At 42.4% G+C, this 17,906-nt stretch overlaps 1 protein-coding gene across 2 annotated transcripts in view; it reads right to left on the bottom strand.

The window, feature by feature from the left end:
- kcnip4a (potassium voltage-gated channel interacting protein 4a) overlaps positions 1–17,906 on the bottom strand; it is a 265,668-nt gene that overhangs the window by 17,103 nt on the left and 230,659 nt on the right. For both annotated transcript variants that reach the window (XM_068001705.1, XM_068001699.1), the window contains exon 3: positions 11,334–11,403. In XM_068001705.1, the coding sequence (XP_067857806.1) occupies positions 11,334–11,403 (70 nt within the window). The remainder of the gene's footprint in view (positions 1–11,333; positions 11,404–17,906) is intronic.

Here is a 17,906-nt window from a genome sequence, read left to right as displayed (position 1 = left end):
GATATGTTAATATATCCAAGGAAGCATTAAACTTCTGAAGACTTATGTCTAAACAGTCACCTTAACTGAAAAACATTTCTATCAAAATAATTTCTCGTGGAACTATCTGAGAGCTCTATCATTAGCATTTCTGGATCTCAAGATATGGGATATCTTTTTGACCAGTTGTGTAAAAGGAGTTTTCTCTTTTAAAACATATAACTTTCTAAAAGAATGGAATTGGGTCTGGATCTCCTTGATAACTGGTGACAGTCAATTGATCCATTCCCACTCTCCCAATCCTTTGGCAAGTAAAACCAAAGCAAAAAAATGGTGTTTTTTTATATATAAAATGTGATTTAAACAGGCCAAGGCAGCCAATGTGCGTGGGATCGTGTCAGCATAGAGTGCAAACTTCACTCTGCACATAAAGAACTCCCGACTGTATTTGTAGCTATAACCCACCTAGTCCAGTTGCAGGAGCGAGGGAGAGCCTATCTCCAGCACGATGTAGTGCCTTTAGCCTTTTTGCTGTCCTCGTCTATTTCTAGCAGCTAGTTTAACTTTCAGAAGAATTAATTTTTTCTTAATTCCAGAGGACAAATTGCTTACTAATTTTACCTCCTGCAAATTTGAATTTCGATAGCAAGAAATGTTAATGTCGAATCATAGCACAGCTCTTTGCCTTCATACAGAAAAATTTAGAGTTATTAGATTCACCAGCTGACATACAATTTATAGTGGCACAATAGCATTATCTGATCAGTCACTGTATGTATCGATTTCTAAACAAATATAGACTCACTGTAAAGTCTGCACAGAAAGTGAATCTGTTGTACCACAAGCTTGGGCTAGGCAAAGGGCAGAGTTATTGGATCAGCTTGTTCCTAGTGTTCCAGGAACTGAGGCTGCTTCAAAATCTGCCATTGAGATGATAACATCAGTTGCTGAGCCTGTCATCATAACCCAGCTGGCTATAATAAGCCTAATCATGTCTATAACTGGCATTTGCAGGTTATTAAGACTGGAAACCCTGGCTGATTTACTTTCCGCTTCCTATCTCAGGGCCACCAAGGCTTGTTTTAGTACTCTGCTCTGCTCTGACTGAGATCGGCTGACACAGTACAGACCAAAGACATTTTTGTTTCTATGAATCAGAATGAGATCACATGGTGTATTTACCCATGGGGAGCCATTTGGGGCAGTCAGATTCCCTGTTCCATTCTATTTTATTTACTGTAGGTTTGCTTGCAGTGCATGCCAGCATCTATAATGCTCCCAAGCCTGTGCCATAAATGCTCTTGAGCCAGGGCCATTAGATTATTGGGGTAAAGAGAAGCATGTGCTTCCTGAGCTTTTTGGTTTCTCTGATGTTGCCTTAGGAACATAGGAACAGGAGTAGGCCACTCAGCCCCTCGAACCTGTTCTGCCATTCAATGAGATCGTGGCTGATCTGTATCCTAACTCCATTTATCATTATCCCTTAATACCCTTGGCTAGCAAAAATCTATCGATCTCAGATTTAAGATTATTAATTGAGCTAGCATCTACTGCTTTTTGTATAAGAGAGTTTCACACTTCTCCCTCCCTGTGTGTGAAGAAGTGTCTCTCCTGAATGTCCTGGCTCTGATTTTAAGATTATGCCCCCTTGTCCTAGACTCCCCCACCAGCAGAAAAAAATAGATTCTCTACCTACCCTATCAATTCCTTTCAAAATCCTAAAGACCTCAATCAAATCATCACTTAACCCAGGGAATACAAGCATAGTTTATGGAATCACTCCTCATCATTTAACCTGTGGAGCCCTGATAACATTTTCGTGAATCTGCGCTGCACTCCTTCCAAGGTCAAGATAACCTCACTAAGGTGCGGTGCCCAGAACTGTACACAGTACTCCAGATGTGGTCTAACCAGGGCTTTGTATATGTAGCAAAACTTCCTCCCATTTATATTCTAGCCCTCTAAATATAAAGCCTTTTTGATTATTTTTTTGTACCTGACCACTACATTTTAGTGATCTGTGTATGTGGATCCCTAAATCTCCTTGGCCCTCCACTGTTCCTAGATTTTCACCATTTAAAAAAATAGTCGGATCTATCCTTTTTTGGTCCAAAATGGATGACCTCACACTTACTTGCGTCGACATCTATTTGCCACAGTTTTGCCCACTCACGTAATCTATCAATGTCTCTTTGTAATTTTATGCTCCCGTCGACACTACTTACTATGCCACCAATCTTTGTGTCATCGGCAAACTTGGATAAATGGCTCTCTATTGTGTTATCTAAGTCATTAATAAATATAGTGAATAGTTGAGGCCTCAGCACAGGTCCTTGTGGGACACCACTTGTCACTTCCTTCCAATTCAAGTACAAACCCATTATCCCTACTCTCTGACTTCTACCACCTAAACAATCTCCTAACCAGATCAATAATTTGCCTTCAATTCCATCAGCTTTAATTTTAGCTAACAGTCTCTTATGTGGAACCTTACTGAATGCGTTCTGGAAGTCTATATAAACTACATCCATAGACATTTCTCTGTCTACTACTTCAGTTACTTCCTCAAAAAATTCAATTAGGTTCATTTGACATGACCTACCCATTACAAATCCATGTTGGCTCTCTCTAATCAGCTCAAATTTCTCTAAGTGCTCAGTCACATTGTCCTTAATTATAGATTCCAATAACTTCCCCACAACAGATGTTAGACTAACAGGTCTATAATATCCTGATTTCTCTTTCTCACCTTTCTTAAATAATGGAATTACATTTGCAATTTTCCAATCTAAATCTCCTGAATCGAGAGAGCTTTGGAAGATTATGGCTAAACCATCTTCAATTTCCTCACCTACTTCCTTTAAAACCATGGGATGGAATCCATCAGGTTCTGGGGATTTGTCAGTTTTTAGTGCCATTATTTTTTCTAATACTGTTTTCTTGCAAACTTTAACTTTAATGAGTTCCAGTCCTTAATTCATTATCTGTTTCCCCGGAATGACAGGTATATTATTCTCTTCCTCTACTGAGAAGACTGACACAAAGTAATTATTCAACAAGTCTGCCATTTCCTTATTTTCATTTGCAATATTACCCATATCTTCTTTTAAAGGGCCTACATTACCCTTGACTACCATTTTTCTTCACATGTAATTGTAAAAACTTCTTGTGTTAATCTTGATATCCCGCAACAGTTTCTTTTCGTATTCCTTTTTGCAGCTTTTACTATCTTTTTTGTCTTGCTTTGCTGTTCTTTATATCTCTCCCAGTCCCCTAGATCTACACTACTCTTTGCACTTTTGTATGCTCTTTCCTTTAGTTTTATGTTATCTCTCACCTCTTTTGTCAACCATGGCTGCTTTATTTGGTAAGTAGAACTCTTGCCCCTTAGGGGTATATATTATATCAAGCTGTATCAAGCTAAATTCTTTTTTGAACACTTCCCACTGATCATCTGTAGTTTTACCCAATAACAGTTTTTGACCAATTTGCTGTCATCAGTCTCTGTCTCATCCTGCTAAAGCTAGCCTCACCAAAATCTAAAATCCTAGTAACTGTATTACGTTTCTCCTTTTCCAACCTAACATTGAATTCGATCATGTTATGATCACTGTTAGATAAATGTTCCCTTACTGTTAGATTATTAACTAAGTCTGGCTCATTACTCATTATTAAATATAAAATGGCTTTCCCTCTTGTTGGTTCTAGAACACATTGCTCCAGAAAACTATCTTGAATGCACTAAAGAAATTCTCTACCTTGCTGACTTGAGCTACTCTGCTCTTCTCAATCTATATGAAAATTAAAGTCTCCAATTAAAATAACTCTGCTGAATTAATGCCTTGAGGCAAGTTCTCTCAGCAGCCAGAGAAGTGTTGTCAGCATTTGATCCAAAAGCACAGTGGGGTGCTGCTTCAGACTGGGAGCGACACTTGCATGGAGCCAGGAACTGAGTGGGTGGGTAGATTATCACATGGGAAACCAGGAAGTCAAGTGAGCGCGCTGGATTCTGGGATCGTGACACAATGGAAGGCAACAACAACAACAACAACTTGCATGAATATAGCGAGTTTAACGTAGTAAAATGTCCCAAGGCGCTTCACAGGAGCGTTATCAAACAAAATTTGACACCGTGCCACATAAGGATATATTAGGACAGTTGAACAAAAACTTGATCAAAGAGATAGGTTATAAGAACCGTCTTAAAGGAGGAGAGAGAGGTAGAGCGGTGGAAAGGTTTAGGAAGGGAATTCCAGAGCATAGGGCCTAGGTAGATGAATGCACGGCCGTCAATGGTGGAGCGATTAAAATCGGGGTGCACAAGAGGCAAGAATTGGAGGAGCGCAGAGATCTCGGAGGGTTGTAGGGCTAGAGGTGGTTATGGAGATGGGGAGAGGTGAGGCCATGGAGCCGGGAACTGAGTGGGTGGGTAGATTGTCGCTTGGGAAACCCGGAAGTCAAGTGAATGCGCTGGATTCTGAAGGCAATTGATTGCATTTCCCGTGTGACAGCCAGCCAGATTGTCATGGTGGGGTAGGGAGATGTCTGATGCCGGAGGTGCCCATCTGGGGGGTCTCAACCATGGTGGGGGGGGCCTTGACCATTGGAGGGGGCGGGGGGGTTCTCAGCGTGAATGCTGGTTTAATATCCTAACTAGCAATTTCTGAGATGGGGGTGGTTGGGGGTGAATGAGAGTTTGTGATCTTATGCTAGAATTTCTACTCAGTGGTGGGGGGGGGAGAAGGTTTGTTGTCCTGTCCTGGAATTTCTGCTATGTGTTTGTGGTCCTATGTTGTGGGAATGCATTTGGTCTGATGGTCATTTTTTGGGGGGGTTGTTTCCGGATATATACTCATTGGCTTGGTTCCCAACCTTTGCTCAGTTGAGTTGGGGCAACTTTTATTATTCTACCAGGAGATGTAGAAAGTGATGCAATGGTGGTGCCGCAGGGAAGATATTTCTTTTCATTGGTTGCAGTTCTTGCTAGTGGATCTCCCATGGCATTGCACATGGGGAGTCAAAACCAATGCAACTTTTCAGGTCAACCAAGGGAGATAATTGAACCAAGACAGGGAGGGGAGGGGTGAGAGAAAGGGACCGGGTGAGAACATTGAAGGCAGACTGAGTGAGGGGGAGAGGAAGGGTAGGGAAGGGAGAGGCAGCGAGGGGGAGGAATGGGGAGGGAGAGAGGGCAGATAGAGGGTGAAGACAGGGGAGGGGTGGGGTGAGGAAGAGATGAGGGGAGGAGGATGGTAAGGGAGAGGAGAGAGGGAAAATGAAAGAGGAGAGGAGGAATCGAGAGGGAACAGGAGGAGGAGAGAAGGTGGTGAGGTGGCAGAGAGAAGCAATTTCATGATCAGTGCAATAAAAATAACATTCATTTTTTGAACTTCCTATCAGCACTAGCATTAGCATTAAAAGTCAAAAACTATAACGGATGTCCCTGGCAGTTATATTCCTTTGCATATGGGAGCGGTGGATTCAATCAAAGGGCCTGTCAACCACTGCTGAGGGAAGACTCAGCTGAGGAAAAAGAAGGACCTTTAGGAACTCTGGTGTGGAAAATAGATTTATTAGAGCAGATATGACAGAGAAGGAGAAAATTAGAGAAAGGGATGACGTATTTACTGGAAGTGAGGTGGGAAGAAACACAATCCAAATAGCTGTGGGAGTCCGACCTTGTGATAAATATCTATGGAAAACCTATTGCCAAAGATGGAGAGGGAGAAAGCCAGGAAAAGGGATGAGATGGACCACACAAAGGCAAATAATGGATGAGAATTGGAAACACATTTGTGGTTCAATAATATATTAGCAAAACAGCCAAGTTCTTATAAAATGTTATGATTCTTTCAAGTAACTTGACTGCAGAATCTTCCAATATTTCAGATGTTGTCATCATTCTTAAATATATAAGTTTGTGCACACACTCCAGATTGATTCAGGATGTTAACAACTGATTATTTTCAGTGTATTTAATTGAGTGATGGCTGGAAAAGTGAATAGAGACCCAACACAAACAACTCTGAGCCAAATGTTTGCCTGAGATAACTGAGAGACCAGCTCCCATCCCTGAGCTTTTCTTGAGATGCGTCAATCACAGGTTTAAAGAGCCAAATCAACTTCTGCATGAATCTCGCCTCCGTTTCAATGGCGGGTTTGAGAAGTCATGGGAAATCCTTGCAGGTAAGGTAAAATTAGTTTCAGGTTCAGAATCCACAAAAAGTTAAGTACCTCAACTGTTTAAATTACCTACATTGTCCCTTTAACCAGCTGGCCGCCAGCACTAATAAGGACACAACTTCTGGGTTTCGGATGCACGCGTGCATCCAAACGCTCCTGGGTTAAAGCTGGAAGTGGGCGTGTTGGAGCTGGGTTGCGTTCCTGCTGATTAATTCAACAATTTTTACTATCCTCCCACCCTCAGCCCACCCGTTCTTGGGGGTTAAAATCCCCCAAGGACTCACTCAGCATTGTGACCACAGGATCAACTGATTTCCTCAGCACTGACCCTGTACTCCTCCATAAATTGGAGAAGCAGCAGGATCAGCATTCAGTGAAAGAGCTGATCCAGCAGCCCTAACACTGAGCGAGCTTAAGACTCTCTATTCCGCTCCTCAGCTATATCTCACTTTGCCGCTGACTCAGACGCCATCAACAGCCTCCTGACTGCTAAACACATAGAAGGCAGCATTCGAGTGGGCCTCTCAGATGGCGTCAACTCACCTCAAACCAAGAGGCAGCCCAGGCCTATAATAAAGATTCTCCCCTCCGCCACATCGAACAATGTGCTCACTGAGAATCCACATGGCGGCCAGTGTCACTCTGTGTCAGGACTCCTCAGGCCAGCAAATAAAACTCCTCCCACTACCAGGACATGCTCAATGTCTCCCACTCACCAACAGACAATGACACCTCCGACAATCCATGTTAGCCTAACAAACCTCCATGTGAAACAAACCCTCAGTGGCTAAAAGGGATTTAGTTCAGCTCAAAGTTTGTGTTTTAACATTGAAATCAGTTTTTTAAATACTTGTTTAAATCATCTGCAAAACCTTAAAAAAAACAAAACTGGTTTGAAATCAACAAACATTCTTTAACTTTTGGCTGCCGCCTGGGTTTTTCATTCACCTTTCTATGAATATATTTTATTCTAAATTACTGAGGCAATATTCAAAAACTGGGAGAGAAGCAGTCACATGATGCAGAATTCATTAACTTAATGAGCACAGCATTTATGAGTACTTTTGTTGTCATAGTCATTGTTGGTTTCATTACTACAATACAGTACTAGTACATCTCCAACAATAGCAGAATTCTCCATACTAAAAATAGGTCTTTTGAGATAAGTGTGATTCAGAAAGAACACTACTGATTGGCCTCGTACAAAATATTACTCCATTATTGGCACTTGCGAATTTACTATCAAAAGTTGCTAGTTATTGGTTAGCAATCGCACCAGGGCACTTTGAATCTGACATGGAACAAGGTGGAGAATGGTTCACTGGTGCTGGTGAGTGACTACACATTCCCTGACAGTCTGATAATGAGGTGAGTGAGTTATGACAGTCTGTCGCACCAGTGAGCCATTACTGCTGACATCAATCTAGGAAAAATGTCTTCACTCAGAGGGTTGTGCATCTTTGGAATTCTCTATCCCTGAAGGCTGTGGATGCTCAGTCATTGAGTATATTTACGACTGAGATCGATAGATTTTTGGACACTAAGGGAATCAAGGGATATGGGGATAGGGCGAGAAAGTGGAGTTGAGATCGAAGATCAGCCATGATCTTGTTGAATGGTGGAGCTGGCTCGAGGGGCCATATGGTCTACTCCTGCTCCTATTTCTTATGTTCTTATGAAAAGTACGTGGGATGAAGAGCGGATCTGCAAAGGAATCCACACTGGTCAGAATTGGACAGAATTTCATTTTCAGGACTTTGGCGTCAGACATATGGGCCTGAACACCTCAGCTTTCTGAATGTCTAAACTTTGGCCCCCAATTTTAACTGAGGGACAGTTTTCTGTGGGTGAGTTTTGGCTTAGTTCAAAACTCACCCTCTACAGCAAAAATGAGGCCTGGGCAATAAAGAGGCCCCGGAGTATTATAACTCCTGTGTCTTACCTGCTAGGCAGGAAGTCGAAGGGAAGTGATGGAAATTTGCATGGCCCGGAGGCCGCTCGGCAAGACCAGGTAAGTGGCAGGATTGGCTGCCGGGCCGTCCCGTACGGATCTCCACAATCGGGATGGGGGTGGTGTGATTGGGACAGGGAAGGCTTAAGCTTTCCTTGTGGGGCCTGAAGGAGTTCTCCTGCTCCTCCTGTCCCCACAAGAAAAATAAAAAACAATCAAACTTATATTTTTGGGCCTCTTCCTGCCCCAATTCCTCGCTGGGTTGGCCCAGTGAGAAACTCACTGCCGCTTCCTGCTCAGGCCGCCTAGTAAAAATTGCAGTTGGGTCCCGATTATTTGCACGTTAAAAAGGACTCTGCTGGCTTTGGGTGGATGCCCTTGCCACCTGCTCAGGAGAACAGGTTAAAATCGCGGCAGGTCAGCTCCTGATGGCTTCAGGACAGGCAAGTGACCTGGATGATTTTAATTGCCAGCACGCCCGGTGTCTGTCAGGCAGATAGGGTTAAAATAGCCCACTTTGGCTTCAGAGAGTCAAACCATTTGATAAAACATAAGATTATAAAGAACTTGAGAAAAGGTAAAAAGGAAAGATTGGACTCTTGGTAGCCTAATGGTATATGTCATTTTCTAAGGGCTTAATAGGGAGGCAGTTATACTCCTGTTCTCTGGTAGTCTAGAAGGGAAGGATTTATATATCTGGCTTTATGGGAATGTAGTGGGGAGGGGGCAGGGGTTTAATCTCTATTGGTCTAGTGGAGAAGGGCCATGGCCCCTTCCTATTAAAGCCCTCGTGGGAAATAGCTATGATCAAAAGTTCTAAAAACTACCACATTCAACTAATGGAAACTGATAAATTTAAAGAGACAGTCCCTTCCAAATTTCCAATTGATCTTAGTTAATTACAATCAGTTTCTAATTTTCCTTTTGATATGATGCAACTTTTTATAGGATCTGATCTGTGGTAGCCCAGTGGGGAAGGGTTTATGTATGTGAACTCTGGTCATCTCCAAGGTCCTCTCTAGTGTCCTTGAACACATTGTAATTTTCCAGATTTAAGGCCATCTCTCCCAAAACTTCCTGTTTGAATCTCTCCAATCAGAGTTCCAGCCCTGCCACGGCACTGAAACGGCCCTAACCAAAGTCATAAGTGACATTCTCTATAAGTCTGACCATGTTGCAATATCCTTCTGTGTCCTCCTCGGCCTCTGTGCAACCTTTGACACAGTATACCACACCATCATCCCCCAGTGCCTCTCCTCCATTGTCAGCTCAGGGGGACTGCCCTCACCTGGTTCCAATCTGATTGTGGCCAAAGCATCTCTGCCAATGGATTCTCTTCCGAACCCCTGCACCCTCACCTGTTGAGTCTCCCAAGGATCCATTCTTGGGCCCCTCGTCTTTCACATCTACATGTTGCTCCTTGCAAACATCATCCATGGAGATGGGGTAGGCTTCCACATGTACACAAATGACACCTTGCTATAAATCTCCATTACCTCTCTCGTCCCCTCCACAGCTTCTGTGCTGTCAGAATGCTCCTCTGGCATCCAGTTCTGGATGAGCTGCAAATCCCTTCAGCTAAACATCAGGAAAACCAAAGCCGTCATCTTTGAACCCTGCTACAAACTCCGTACCCTCACCACCCATTCCTTCCACTCCTTGGCCAATGTTCCAGGCTGAGCCAGACTGCTTGCAACCTCGTTGTACTGTTTGATGCCAAGCTTAGCTTATGACTCCATATCCTCTCCATTGCAAAAGCCACCTCCTTCCACCTCCTCCCCTACCTCAGCACATTTACTGCTGAAACCCTCATACATGGTTTTGTCACTTCCAGATTCATTTATTTCAATGCTCTCCTGGGTGGCCTCCCACTCTCCCACTTTGCATAAACTTCAGCTTGTCCAAAACTCTGCTGTCCGTATCGTATCCCACACTCAATCCTTCTTGCCCATCACTCCTGATCTTGCTGACCTACACTGGCTCCTGGTCCCTCAACGCCTCAAGTTTAAAATTCTCATCCTTGTGTTTAAATTCCTTCATGGCCTTGCCCCTCCTTATCTCTACAACTTCCTCCAGCCATATAACCTCCCTGAACTCTCCGTTCCTCTTATTCTGGTAACTCGTGCATCCCCCCCAACCTTAACACCCAACCATTGATGGCTGTGCATTCTGCTGCCTAGACCCCACTCTCTGGAACTCCCTCCTTCAACCTCTCCTCCTTTAAGATCCGCCTTAACACCCACCTCTGACCAAGATTTTGATTGTGCATCTGTGAAGTATCTCATGTATCTGTGAAACGCCTTGTTATGTTTTTCTACTTTAAAAGCATTACATCAACACAAGTTATAGTTATTGTTGGTCTCATGAGTCTGACAGACCTTGCAATATCATGTAGACAGAACACATTGCTTAATAAAAATGAACTTTAGATCTAGATCTGAATTTGGATTTGGATTCGGAAGATTTGAATTTTGAAATTGCTGAATTCAGCATCTGATTGTTCATCTCCAGTGTGCAGTTCCTGGCAGCAATTTAAGGTTCATTTAAATTAATTCTGGAACAACTTTTACCCATAGTTCATGCATGTGAAGTATTATTGATTTAGCAAGTATTGAAGTTACCCATTGAATTCGCTAGATAAAACATTATATCAAGCAATACTCAACTCCAGTGAATATGTTCCTTTCCTACTTAATCCATTTACAGTCTTAGAATTCCCCTTAATCTTGGCTCAGTAGAAGCACTCTTGCCTCTGACTCAGAAGGTTGTGAGTTCATGTCCCATTCAGAGACTTGATCACATAATCCAGGCTGACACTCCAATGCAGTACTGACGGAACGCTGCACTATAAAAGGTGTCATCTTACGGATGACACGTTAAACCGAGGTCCCCGTCTGCCCTCTCAGGTGGACGTAAAAGATGCCATGGCACTATTCGAAGAAGAGCAAGGGAGTTTTCCCTAGTGTACTGGTCAATATTTATCACTCAAACCAACATCATAAAACAAATTATCTGGTCATTATCTCATTACTGTTTGTGGGACCTTGTTGTGCGCAAGTTGGCTGCCACATTTTCCTACATTGCAAGTTACTACACTTCGAAAAGTACTTCATTGGCTGTAAAATGTTTTGGGACAATTTGGGATCATGAAAAGTGCTGTATAATGCAAGTTATTTCTTCCTTTTATATGACTATTGGTGTCATCAGTGTAAATACTCACCTCCTTGGGGAAAGAACTGTGCGTAAATCTCTTTGAATGTTTCTTCATTGACTATCCCACTGGGACATTCCTGTAGATAAGCACATACAAAATAAATAAATCCTATATGCTGAAACCAAGTGTAATCTCATACTTATCTGTACATTAACTTCATGGCCACAGTGAATCATGTACAATATGCATCAGTGTATGTACTCACATAAAAGAAGGGATGGAATAGCATTAGAAATCATTTTATGTTGTAGTGGTTTCTAAAATGTCAAGTTTAATTCTATTGTCTGGTACTAGGATTAGGCATCCATTTAAATATTGATTTGGCTCCTGGTGCAATACTGCTTTGTGCTGATCTCCAAATTAATAGCAAGGTAGAGTTACTGGTTTGACAAATCGTGAAATTACCTGCCATGGTAGCAAGCAAGTCAAATATTTTCATCACGGCTAAAATATATTGTGCAAACAAATCACAATTATCCAGTGATTTCAAACAAGTGAGGATTCTATTATGCCAGGCACATATTCTGCATCAGGACCTTGACTGGCATTTTGAGGCAATGCGCAAATATCTCAGAGGAATTCATTGTTGGGCTGCCTGCAGAAACATTTCACATCAACCGAGATTTTTCAGCTAGGATTGTAAATTGTGTTGAGAATTCGATTTTTAGATAATTAATTATTAATCGGAATAGATGTTCAGTCACTGGGCAACTAAAGATTCTAACGTCAAAGCAGAAACATGAGTGATTATACATTGTGGGAACAGCTAGAGACAAATAATTTTTAAAAATCACCACTTTCAACTGTGGACACTGATCTGTTTAAAGAGACAGTCCTATTCATAGTTCTCATGATAGATATAGATAAGTGTGAGGTGGTACATTTTGGTAGGAAGAATGAGGAGGCCACATGCTTCTTGGAAAATAAGAGTCTAAATGGGGTAGAGGAGCAGAGGGATCTGGGGGTACAGATACACAAATCACTAAAAGTAGCAACCCAGGTTAATAAGGCAATAAAAAAAGCAAACCAAGCACTGAGGTACATTTCTAGAGGGATAGAATTGAAAAGCAGAGGAGTTATGTTGAACTTGTATAGAACCCTGGTTGGACCACACTTTGAGTACTGCACAGTTCTGGTCTCCATATTATAAAAAGGATATAGAGGCATTGGAGAGGGTCCAAAAAATAATTTAGAGGTTATACCTATCAGGGAAGATTGAACAGGCCAGGACTCTTTTCTCTAGAAAAGAGAAGACTGAGGGGTGACCTGATAGAGTTCTTTAAGATTATGAAAGGGTTTGATAGGGTAGACGTAGAGAAGATGTTTCCACTTGCGGGAGACCAGAACTAGGGGCTATAAGTATAAGATACTCACTAATAAATCCAATAGGGAATTCAGGAGAAAAATCTTTACCCAGAAAGTGGTTAGAATGTGGAACTCACTACCACATGGAATAGTTGAGGTGACTAGCATAGATGAATTTAAGGGGAAGCTAGATAAACACATGAGGGAGAAAGGAATAGAAGGATATGTTGATGGGGTTAGATGAATTAGGGAGGGAAGAGGCTCTTGTGGATCATAAACACCAGCATGGACTGGTTGGGCCGAATGGCCTGTTTCTGTGCTGTACGTTTTATGTAATTCTATGTAATGATCTCACAATTCACAATAATCAATTTCTAATCTTCCTTTTGATATTAAGCAACTTCTTAAAAAATGTTTTTCACAGGCATCACAGAAAAAAGTAATAGTTGTTGAGCGATAGTTAATTTCTGTTTTCAAGTTGATTTGTGGATATTCTCTGCTTCTAAGAAGTTTTAGGATGAAAGAGGGTTTTGGGCACATGGCACAATATGTTGGTATTTCATGGAGTGGTTGGAAGTGAGTTTACACACATGAGGATCCACACAACAGGCTCTTGGTCTTATGTCTTGTCACCAGGAAGGTGAGCCATGTAGACAAAATGCTTCTCTGTCAGAATGGAGGAGAAGCTGGGGGTAAAGTCTTTGGGATTAACTTGGATAGGGACGGAAACCATTCGTTCAGCCTCAGTACTCACCTGAAAGCAGCGTTCCAAATCAACATTGACACAAGGGTTCTAAGACATTTGCAGTTTTTGCCAGCAGGGGGAGCCCCAATCTCTTAAAGGCAGGCTGTCTTTCTGACAGCCTGCCGAAATCTCTTAAAGGTAGTCAGTACCTGTTGTTTGCAATAAAATAACAGTCTGCTGTCTGCATGGAGTGTGAACAGAGATCAGACATTGCACACGCAAAACACAGATGCACGTCCCGTCCCTATATTTACAAACTGTTATGTTAAAACATTAAATAAAGGTTGCGCACTACTTAATCCCACCTCCTCGAATCTGCACGCCAGACCTCACCAATCTGCCGATCCATGTTGGTACCAGGCCTGCGAGAGTGCGTGCATCAAGGTTCTCTGTTAATGCACTAGAGACCTTGGTGCAGGAGGTGGACAGAAGGAGGGACATCCTATATCCACAGTGGGAGGTGGGAGGGGGGGGGGGAGGTGGGGGAGGGGGGGGGGAGGTGGGGGAGGGGGCAAGAGGCCCTCCAGACATATATCCAAAAGGCAGTGGGGGACAAAGTCAATGCCAGGCGCATAGCACCACGAGCAGGGATGCAGTGCAGGAAGAAGTTCAATGCTTTGACACGAGTAGTCAAGAAGAGTGAAGAGTGAGGTCAACTGTCAAGTGGCATCACCTACCAACTGCACCACTAGCTGCATCCACTGCTCCACACACTACACCCCCATCACCCACCTACCAACAAACTCTTTCCATCAGTACTCAACTCTTCAAAACAGATGTTTCCTCTCACCCTTACACATTGCCACTGTTGTAAGCTGCACACCCACAACTCACAGGCCACACACACTGGCAGCTATTCAACCATGACAGGCACATCACCCAGACACACGTCCCACTTTCTTGCAGTAGAAGGTGGTGCATATCAGGAGGCAGCAAGTGGCAGTGGCATTTAGCTCCTCAAGCCTGTTCTGCCATTTAATAAGATCATGGTTGAACTGTGACCTATCTCCATGTACCTGCCTTAGCCCCATATTTCTTAATACCCTTGATTCACAGAAATCTATCCATCTCGGATTTAAAATTCACAATTGAGCTAGCATCAACTGCCATCTGCAGAAGAGTGTTCCAAACTTCTCCCACCCTTTGCATGTAGACGTGTTTCTTAGCTTTACTCCTGCATGTCCTGGCTCTAAATGATAGGCTATGTCCCCTCGTCCTAGTATTCAAGTATAGGAGACTTCTAAAAAGAGGTACAAATGCATCAGCAGCCAGAAGCAATAATCCAGCAACTAACCTGTAAATCCTGCATGGTCCCTTTAAATAGCACTGGTGGGGGCTCATCCAGGCACTCTAAGACATGTTCAGATGGTCATGGTTAGAAGTGTAATCAAAAGTGGAGCGTTAAGTCCCAAAATGATGTCTATCACTTTAAATCAGCATTGCACACTGATCGAACGCATTTTCTCCTTATTTTACATGCTGCCGGTGTTCATTATTTGTGCTTGCGCTAAACCCTTTACCAAGATGGAGTCCGGCGCTAGAAGCGTGCGTGTACATCCAAGACACCATCTTGGATGTTCAGGAGGCCGTGTAGCACCGAAACAATGGGCGCTAGACGGCCCAATTTCTAGCCCTACATGTGCTGCTCTGATAAACTTCTTAGCAACTGTTTACACAGAGGATAGCAACAGAGCTCAGGGAGCAGATCGCCTACCTTTTGGGACTACCTAACAGGAGGGAAGGAAATTTAGGAAACACAAACAGTGGATGTGCTATAGTATTAGTGAATATTATCACCATACAAAACCAAGCCAGACTTTGAAAAACTCGTTTAATTTAGAATAGACTGAAGGGAGAGTTTCTACAGCAGCTTTCTTGAATTGCACCCATCCTTCTTGGAACATGTCACACAGCATTTAAGTTGTTTGAGTGGTAAGCTCTTTACATAAAAGTGCAACTCACCTGCAGCTAACAGGTAGCATCCAGAGTGCTTTCAATATGCTTTGATCACAGATTCAGTGAGTTCATTTGATTACACTTCTAACCAGAATGACTCTGGCACCATATAGATATGGCAAGTGCAGCTTTTAAATTGAACCTGCAGTGACTCTCCATGTGAACCATGCCAGAGTCACTCCAGGTACATGTACACCTAATGCTTGCAACATGTGTGCTATGCCCAGAGTGGACCACACCAAGAGTCAATTTAGCTACAAGTGTGAACACTGGAGGTACCAATATTGTATCAATAATGTTTCCAGTGTGAGTCACACACCAATGTCATTCTGGATAGAAGTGCTAAGCTCACTGTTAGAAATTTCAGGTCAGCTCCAGATATTCGCTCAGGTTCAGTATCACTGGTCTTTCCTGAAAGTGGATCCTGCGTCCCATACAATCAGGGGTTTATCTTCACTTGTCCTATGATAGCATGACCTAGGGGGTTGTAACAATGAAAACCCCTTGTTATATGAACTGGATACTGTAATCTCACCCGTAACTCCATGTGAGCTTCTCTAATTTTCCGAAAGGCGAACTGATTAGGACTTTAGTAAGTTGAGGCCAAATATAAATCAACAAACTGGTTTATTTTACAATTGTTAAGTAAACAGAATAGCATCAATTGTAAATCTCACAGTATTTTAACCTAATTTCAGTATCAATCCTTGTAAAAAAGAAAATAATAAATGTGCCACACCCTCCCTACTAGCAGGCTAAATATTCACTTTTCTAGTTAGCCCTTCCTCTGGTCCTGATAGACGCTATCTTAAAAGGAGGAAGTGTTCATTCCCCATGTCTCCTTTAGCAGACCATTTAGACTTGTAGACATTGGGCCGGACTTTGCTCTGAAAACGGCAAGGCTAACACGGTTCACTGTTATTTCTGTGCATCTGGTAAAGCAACTTGTGGCGACCACACATGCACAGTCAAACAAGGAAATCCAGAAGTTGCTCGACCAGATGCCCTGCTCCTCCGTAAACTCCACGAGAATGACATCTCGTCGGCTGACTCACCGTTCAAATGAATGGAATGGCATTAAGTTCCTGCACTGACCTGATGGATACGAATTAATCTCGCCAAAAAAAGGGACGTCAAGTTATTTAAGTCTAAGTGCACTTTTAGTGGCGTGATAAGTCTTAATGATGCCAAGCAACCTATCTGGCACTGAAAATTAACGTTTACATGTGTGCAGTCTCATTCCTTCAGATTTTAATTATTGTTGGACACTTAAAAAAAAGAAAAAAACATTTTAAAATTTTTTTTACTTTTTCTTTGCGTCTCCTTTATCTCTGTCTCTTAATTCTGTATTTCTTGCCCTCTCTTTATTTCACTTTCTGTACCTGATCTGACATTGAATTCGCTATTCTAACTTACACTTCCCGATTCAGACCCTGCATTGCTCATCAGATGCTTTAATCTGATTGGCTAAGGGGATAGACAGTTGTTTGTCCCGTTCACACATGTCCCAGATGCCCTGTAGAGAGCGCTGTTTTGGAGTCAGACACATGAGAGGAACTTGCCGTGAAAAAAGTCAAGAAAAGTTTATGGGTATGTGCAAGTCTAACGGGCGATGGGTGCCGTTCATTTGCCGCTCAGAGGAAAATCCGGGCCCATGTGTTTCTGTCCCTTTGTTTCCTCACTAGACAGGTTACCTCTTTACAATGGACACCAATGTCAGGATTCACACATGACTACTGATGTTTGTCTTTCTGCCAGCTGATGAACTGCCCCATTCATATAACAAAATGGGCGATTACAAAAGCTGGTTAGTAGGGAAAATGTGCACGTCTCACACTTTCTCAAACCTATATTTTCTATATTTGATCTTAGCACTATTTATTGCCCATTACTCATTGCTCTGAGGATATTAAGAGCCAATCAAATAGTGTGGGACTAGACTCACATATAGGCCAGACTGGGTTGGGATTTCAGCTGCTTCCCTAAAGGACATTAATGAGTCGGTTGGTTTTTTTTTATCACAGTCCAACAGCTTTTGTGGTTATTTTTCAGGTACTATCCCCAAAAATGACCAGATTTATTTACTTCAGTTAATGGAGGGATAATGAATCATGACCTCTGGGTTGCTAGTGCACTAATATAATGCTGTATATCGTCTTCCTGCCTTGGGCGTTGCACAGGGACCTAAAGAACAAATTTAGAAGACAAATCAGTTAAAAAAAAATTGGACAAATGGGAGGGTGAAAACAGCTAGGAGTTCATGGCAGTATTTTTTTAAATTATCAAGCCTTCATGCCTATTTGCTACATATTCCTTTCAATTGGTGTGGCCTCAGGAGAGTCCAGGCTAACGAAAAGGCTGGGAATTCAGCCAGTTTACTCTACAAAAGAGTTCTGCATCCTTTCTGTTTAGTTTCTGTGCCCATTGCAAACTGTACTGGAACTATTCCAAGTATAAGTATAAATACATCTTCTTGTATCTGTTCTATATATTGAACTCTAGTTCACACATTTTGTTTTAATGGGGGATTTTTTACAAATAAATGCACCAAAATTTCAAACGTTGAATAAAAA

The sequence above is a fragment of the Heptranchias perlo genome, chromosome 1 (genome assembly GCF_035084215.1).
Source record: "Heptranchias perlo isolate sHepPer1 chromosome 1, sHepPer1.hap1, whole genome shotgun sequence".
In the NCBI taxonomy this organism is placed as follows: Eukaryota; Metazoa; Chordata; class Chondrichthyes; order Hexanchiformes; family Hexanchidae; genus Heptranchias; species Heptranchias perlo.
This window is presented reverse-complemented; position numbering and strand designations above follow the sequence as displayed.